Below are 7,678 nucleotides of genomic sequence, written 5' to 3'. Positions count from 1 at the left end.
TATACATACATGTAAGGAAATTCCAAACAACAAGTCACACTCAACTACAAGTCAATGAATCAAATTTTAACACTCAATCTCCACTTTAGATAATGATTACAACTTAGAAGTCTTTTAAGATTCTGGATTATATCTTACTTAAGATTCAGGATTTTTTTGGGTACTACTATGCTAGGGTATCTCCTCACCTTTTTTGTAATTTTCTCGGGGTTTGTGGCTGCCCCTCCCAACAAGTGTCACTCTCATTAATCAAATCTTCGATCTTGGAGATCTAGTGGGGTCTTACACTACTAGACCAACGCCTCGTTGGTTTAAGATTCTGGCTTTGGATTATAATAACTCTCCCCTCTCCAAAAAAATCAACAGGTAAAAAGGGTGCATCCAATTTTAACCAAAGCCTGAAACTTCAGAAAGAGTTTCAAACAGAAGTCTGAAATGTAATTGCATGCACTTGGAAAACAAACTAGAATGGAAAAACTCCAGCATGCTGGAATGATTTAAGACTCTACATTACGATGAATGAAAACTTTATACTTTTAAATTGCTGAACAATACCCTCAAAAGGTGACATTTGGTGAAATGTAGCTACAGCCTTGCATATAAATATAGCTATATTTTAAAAAGATATATGCACTGATATCAAAAGCTAATCTCATGTAGAGGTTGTGTTTCCTTCAGATGGAACACCATCATATCGATACTTAACATTACACGGTTAAGTTCAAATGAACATTATAACCTATAGAATATATACAAGGAATGGCAAACCACCATTAGTATACTTTATAATTGTTTAATTCTTTTGTTCATAATTAATTGATGCTGCACTAACCTGGGAATAATTCAAATCCATCATCATGCATCACTAGCAATGCTTAAACTAATAATAATAAATTCTGTAGTGACAACCATAAAGTTACAAAGGCTCAATCAGAAGTCAACATAGGCCAGTGAAAACAATGTTATATTTATTGTTGTGTATTTTCAAGGGAAAGTGTTCATATGTAGAAAATGTAAAATCATTCCGTAAATGTTTTTTCAAGGCGTGATATGTCACTTATAATTTTTTACTCTTCTCATACCCTAGTATTAATGAGACTTTCCAATAATTAGAGGCTCTTTCTTCGTGACTGGGTCAACGTCACAAACATTGCAGTAGCCGAATTTAAGCCATCCCAGACAGTACATTTCAATGTATTGGGCTTGTTATACCTGAATTGAGTCGATTGCCATGCTTGTGATTTTAATATCTTTACATCACATTAGTTATGTAAACGATTAAAGATATGAAAATACTTACACTGGGCCGTTTGCCACGAAATGCAACCTCTACAAATATGTTCGGTTGGATAGAACGAGATAGATTTTGGCTAAGTACATATACGAATATCCATGTCAGATACGATACTTATCTTATATGTCGACACGCATTTTTTCTAAAATACAAAATACAATACGTTCAGGGACACAAATATAAAATAATAAAAACACATAAATATGATAAAATTATAAGTATAAATCAAAATATCAAAAATAAAAAATATAATGAAAATTGAAAATCATTACCTCCATGACAAATCTATTTTATCTTATTTTATTGAAAATGAATCTTTATATCTTATATTTTATTGAAAACAATTTCATATATCCTAACGAATCGGATACATGCCTTAATATTCATATCTTGGGTGAAAATAAAACGCATGAACCGTGGAGGCGATAATAGAAAATTAGACAATAAATTCATCCAAACAAACAGGTCAGTGGCATGGTTACAGACTCCACGAATACTAATATTTAAAGGTAGCTTCATAAAATATTGTAGTAATAATAACAAATGTAAACAGATCAAGACAAACTCTTCAGGGACTTAAAAACATAGATCACATCTGAACTGTATTCAACCACCAAAACCAGGTACAACTTCATAACAGTCCCCGGATAACATCTAACTCCTGCTTTTGGACTTTTCCATGGCCCTGGGAGCTGCTGCGGAAAAAAAATTACCTAAGAAAAGTAAGGCACAATAATTTGAGATATTTGAAGGTACAAGTCATTATTAGAGTGGTTAATATTTGAATTAACATTGGCTGACTACATAGGTAATTCCAGTTATTATTATAAGAGTTGCTAAGGTCTTCCATGTAGTTTCAGTCACATCACAAGTTATAAGATGACTCAATTCCTAAACCACTTTTTTGTGTTGAAAACTCAAAGCAATTTAGTACTAAAAACCCAGGGACAAAACAATTTATTAATCAAACAAATTGCAAATGAAAAAGCAAAATAATTTATATGTTCTCGTTCTTGTATTAATACACCTAAACAATGTTTAATCCACAATGCATATACCAACGTTTTGTCTGGATCAAGTGATATTAGAACACATCGGGAATTCAAGTTCATAATCCACTAGAGTTTATTAGTCCTTAAAAATGGCAGCTATCTGACATAAAGCATGTCTGAATCTATCTCAACTGATTGCATTATGCATTAGGTATAGTAACTGTAAACCATCACTGAGAATACTTACCTAAGCCAATGGCATCGGAACCCTTCATGATTTTCAGCCTTCTGCAAGTGTCAATGAACATCCTGCAACAAAAGTAAAATTGCAGTTGAGGGGCAGTGTTATACAAACTAGAGCAAGGTGAAAATTTCATTCCATCAGTAATCCAGTAACAGGGACGGTTATTTGCACCAACATTTGATGCCTACATAAACTGGCACATTAAGGCATGGCAATAAGTAAAGATAACTGGATTATATTTAAAATCCTGTTCAGACTTCAGATAAAGTTCTTCATCTCTTACTATTGTATGTCATATAGAATGTATGAGACTTCAATACACAGAATAGAGTATCAAATAACCTAAAGGGAAGGAAAGAAATGCAGCAGTCAAAAACACTAAACACACTTCAGTATTTTAGCTGACCCCACCTAATGGGAACAAGGCTCGATTGTTGTTTACAAGGCTCGATTGTCGTTTACACTTCAGTAATCAGTACACTGGATTCTACTTGCCATCTAAAATCTATTGAATTACCCTGAAAATTCTGAAGTTGGATAGCAAACAGACCAATATATGGCATATCTACACATGTAATGTTTTTATTATACGTTCCTTTATGAAAAAGACAACTTTCTGGTTACTTTATCATGAGAATTGTCAATTACATAGATAAGCTACTGCATACAATGGGCATTATTTTATGTATCAGATATATCACAACAGTATTTCACATTTGATATTTGTTTTGCACAAATGAATTGTTGTTTAACATCAATTATTTTGCCATAAACTAATTTTATGGCAAAATTAAGGAATTAATAATAAAATGGAGTTTCTCTGGATTTGAACAAGATTGTCTGTGATAATTGAGCAATATGTAACTAAATAAATAAATCCACATGGGCTTTCTGTGATACTTCAAAAATAAAATATCAGTATCCATGATGTCTGAGTTGAACAAGCTGGTGGGTGCTCAATAGACCCAATGTTGAAGAAACAAAAACAAACTATTCTGATCTACTGATATTGGAATAAAACATTATTTAGAAATCAATTAATCTTCTAAACAAGAGTAAAATTCACATTAAATGAACATTGCCTTAACATCCTCATGATTATTGTCTAAAACCACTTACTAGAGTTACCATTATTTCTCAATTGGTAATTGTTTGATTCTCCGAGACATTACATGTCATTGACAATGATTATAACTTCAGATCATACATAGCTAAAACTCCTTACCTTATATTCAGTCTTTTGTCTCAAAAAGCATAATTACTATCACTTAAAATATTTAATAGGAAGACAAGATGGGCAATGACAATAAAGTCCAAATAACTTACTCCCATGGTACATCCCCTACAAGCATCCAATCTCCATCTTTATCTTCATATGTGACCACATATTCTGAACCACGTAGAAGGTCCCTTAGCTTACTCTCACTCAACATTTCTTTTCCTGGAGCTCCATGGGAGCCACACTGACCTGATATTGCACACAAGTGCAGAGGGTACAATTTAAAATAACAACCACAAAATTAATATAAAATATTGTTAAAATACAACAGAATTGCAACAACTCACCAAGGGTAAAACAGCTGAACATCTTCTCAAGGGCACAAGATAGTTCCTGATATGTTGTATAATTTCTTAGATCTACCTTCCTAAGATAAGGGGCACCATCCATGCTGACCTTCACAAAGAGAGCGGTCGGGCCTGGTTTTCCATCAACTTCATTGTTCTTTGAAGTGGTGGCCATCGAGTTCTTCCTAAATGATCTGATAGGAGGCCATCCAACGACCTGTGCCCTGTCATACATGAGAACTTACTCTATCATCACAACTAGAATCACATGAAAACAAATCCCTTTCACAGTCTGTATCAAACCACTTCTCATTAAAATTTATGATAATTGATCTGATAAGTTTTACTTACTTAGAAGCCGGAGCCATACTACTGATGGAAGAATCATTAGCTGCACAAGGCCGTTCTTGTAACACCTTGTTTGGAATTTCTTGCACTGTTCTGGGCTGAGCTCCAGAAGGTCTAGGCGACAGCATTACACCCATCCCTGTATTGCCAGTAAACTTCCCCTGCATCAATTATTGTGAGGAATCAGACTCAAAACTCAAAAGCATAAAGAAACATACATATAACTTATCATTACATGGAGAAATTCTCACCTGAGGGAACCCATCCATGGTATCAGCAAAACCTCTTTTGTTGCCCGAAACCACAGTCTTCTGGGATGACAAGCAGATTTCATCTTTCATAGGAAGCAAAGGGAACAGTGGCTTTTCATCAAGTTTTGCCGAGCTTAAAGAGTAAAGATCTGTGATCCTTTCGGGCGATTGCGATCCAGGAAGACCCAGCCTCAACTCTGTAGCCTTCAAATTCAGGATCCCTTTTTTCTCATCAGAGAAGCTTGGGACAGTAGGACTAGAACTGTCCACTGATGAGCAATCAGACAATCCCATGTAATTTCTTTCCTTCAATTCAACCCCAGTTTGGGAGAAACAGTCTAAGGATTGTGAAGATGCAGATGCTACCATCGACGAGACTTTGTTCTGCCCTTCCTCCTCCGTAACTAGCAGCGGCGGAGACATCACACTCACCAACTGTAAAAAAAAAAACAGCACACTTAACATATTGCCAGAAACAGAAAATTTATCTTAATAACAAAAATCAACATAAAAAATGAAACTCTAAATTCCATAACTAAAAAACTGCTCCCAGTATGACCAGAAACAAGAGATTAGCATGAAACAAAAAGAATAATCATTCAATCACTAAGCAATTTAAACAGCAAAGAATCACAAAATATTGCATGCATGTGTTATCTTAGTGTGATATATTATATTAAACATTTTATAATCAAAATCTTACTTAAAGAGCTGTTTCCTTTTCCCCGAAAATTTAATGAAACCCTAACATTTAATAAGCCATGATAATATTGCAGAATTAAAATAAATGCAAACATAAAAAATGATTTCAGAAACATAATATTAAATTATGAAGTATCTTCACACATCAGCATAGAAAACGCTCTTCTCTTCCTTATTTCTCTCCCTCAGATTATCAGTAACCACACACCAAAGCATAAAAATTGAAAGCATTGCAGCAGCATAATAGATCAGCACCAACACTGAAACCTTGCTTTTAAAAAATCAAAATAAAAACAAAAGGGAACAAATTCTTGCTGAAAGTGCATAGAGAAAAAGCTGAACAGTAAAATAAATTAAAATAGAAACAGTTCAGAGTTGGAAGTAGTAACAGAAGAAGAACTGAAAAACGCACTTAAGGAAGCAAGGTTTGATAGATCAGAGACGCAGCAGAAAAAACGGTTATCGTTTTGCGAATCGCTTTATTATTTTTGAAGAGGAAAATGCAAAACACAAGAAAAAAGCGAAGCAGAAAGGAAAGCAGTGAGAGAGAGAAAGTTTAAGGTCCTTCCATTAACAAGATGAGAAACTCAATGAATAAAGCATTCTCTACAACGCAATGAAGAGTATGTAGGGGTAAAATGGGAAATGCATTGTAAAAGTGATGTCGTATAATTTTTAATGTAAGGAGAGGAATTTGGACCGTGGAATCGTGTTGGACGGTTTCGATGGATGATGAAGAAATCTAAACCGTTTATTTTCTCTTTTTCTCAGGGGACAGGAAATTAAATATCTTGTCGTTGATAACAGGTGCTATGATGAATAATGACTCTGACCCATTTTCTTTTTAAATAATTTTTTTTGTAACCAAGTGAATAAAGTGATTATCTTAATTAATTCGTGACAATAACCTTTTTATAAACAATTCGGGACAGTTTAGCATTTTTTTATGTGTAGATTTATTTGGATATGGCGATGTAAAAAACGTGATCCTTCAAAGGATTATATTAGATATCTCCATCATAATTCATAGATAGATTAACATTTTTTTTTTACTTTGTATCAATTTTAATTGGTTTAAAGTAGTTTTATTTTAATTTTGTGTTCATGAAACCCACCATTGTGATAAGCGTTGTTTGAGAATATGAAATGAAATATAATGGAATGTGGAATGAAAAGATCTTAATCACTTTTTCATTATTTCGATTTTAGAGGGAATTAAATGTAATGTTTATATTGGTTCAGCCCAAATTTAGGGAAAGAATTTGTAGTTTTTGAGAGTTGCCCTTTTTATTTCGTTTATTTTACCTATTATAGAAACTAAAAAATAACGAGTCTTGATCTATGCTTCTGTATTTCATTCATCTTCATACAAAATAAGAGAAGTCCCATATAATGAAGGGGAGGAAAATAAGTAGTATAGGAGAGGACCCCAACCAGTTGTGCTGCTTCTTGGAGACACCATAATTTAATTGTTTGGTAGTATTTGAATACTTTTTTCGAGAGCATAAAATTAGAGATTATGGTTTGTCATTATAATTAGTAATTACTAACAATAAACTATTATACTAAAGGTCTTGGAGACAACTCCTTATTGGATAAACAATCACGCACCACGAAAGTTATTAGTTTATTATCCCATGGATGAAGAAATATTAACAAATATCATCTTTATTAATGGAGAGATAAGTAATTACTTTTTTACATATTTTCAATAACAAAAATATAATTTAATGATAAATAAAATCATAAAAATGTCATTACAAGTTTACTTTTGTGTGTTCTTGTGTGACACTTGTCTCTCCATTAACATCCTTACTCTCACCAAAAAAAAATTATACTATGCCTTAGGTTTTACGCTTAATAAATTTTACCCATTTGTTTTTAATGACATCGGTGATAATGTGCTTAGTGCCAGATACCCTGTTGAAGGTGGTCAAAATATAACATCATAACTAACAATCTACTGCATAAACCAGCAACATTGGTAAGGGTTGACAACAGTATTGGTTACAAATTGTTTAATTTACACAAATACAATAATTAGGTACGGGAAAAAACAACAAAGGAAACGTTAGAAAAGATCCATAGTGTTAGCTACATGGCAAACTCAAAAGCAGACCTAATTTTTACTATGATTGTAAATTGTTTAACGTCCTTTTTCTCTCTGTGCATAAAATATCATGATGAATGATGGCATTTGATTCTACGTAGTACTTGATAGGTGCAAGATGTTGACACAGGGAAAAGGGTTATACTTATGATACTCCACTATACTCCTGAA

At 33.3% G+C, this 7,678-nt stretch overlaps 1 protein-coding gene across 3 annotated transcripts; it reads right to left on the bottom strand.

Moving 5' to 3' along the window:
* On the bottom strand, nt 1,715-5,979 carry LOC109333140 (auxin-responsive protein IAA9-like). 3 transcript variants are annotated; one of them, XM_019568450.1, is made up of 7 exons: nt 5,806-5,979; nt 4,696-5,152; nt 4,448-4,605; nt 4,097-4,320; nt 3,857-3,998; nt 2,534-2,595; nt 1,715-1,986 (listed from the first exon to the last, which is right to left on the bottom strand). In XM_019568450.1, exons 2-7 carry the CDS (start codon nt 5,116-5,118, stop codon nt 1,949-1,951), a joined length of 1,047 nt encoding a protein of 348 aa, XP_019423995.1. In that variant the 5' UTR covers nt 5,119-5,152; nt 5,806-5,979; the 3' UTR covers nt 1,715-1,948. The 3 variants fall into 3 exon arrangements, with proteins under 3 accessions (XP_019423995.1, XP_019423994.1, XP_019423996.1); XM_019568449.1 differs by having other exon boundaries at nt 4,696-5,130; nt 5,810-5,978; XM_019568451.1 differs by having other exon boundaries at nt 4,696-5,130; nt 5,907-5,913.

The sequence above is a fragment of the Lupinus angustifolius genome, chromosome LG18, assembly GCF_001865875.1.
Source record: "Lupinus angustifolius cultivar Tanjil chromosome LG18, LupAngTanjil_v1.0, whole genome shotgun sequence".
Taxonomy (NCBI): domain Eukaryota; kingdom Viridiplantae; phylum Streptophyta; class Magnoliopsida; order Fabales; family Fabaceae; genus Lupinus; species Lupinus angustifolius.
Note: the sequence above shows the minus strand (reverse complement) of the source record. Positions and strands in the feature narration are given on the sequence as shown.

Bases quoted from the DNA above. Each gene is read 5' to 3' on its own strand.
- LOC109333140 (XM_019568450.1), bottom strand. From the start codon at position 5,118: ATGTCTCCGCCGCTGCTAGTTACGGAGGAGGAAGGGCAGAACAAAGTC. The intron at 2,596-3,856 runs GTAAGTTATTTG...CTTTTGTTGCAG, and splicing joins GTAGGGGATGTACCATGGGA to GATGTTCATTGACACTTGCA. The intron at 1,987-2,533 runs GTAAGTATTCTC...TTTCCGCAGCAG, and splicing joins TTCCGATGCCATTGGCTTAG to CTCCCAGGGCCATGGAAAAG.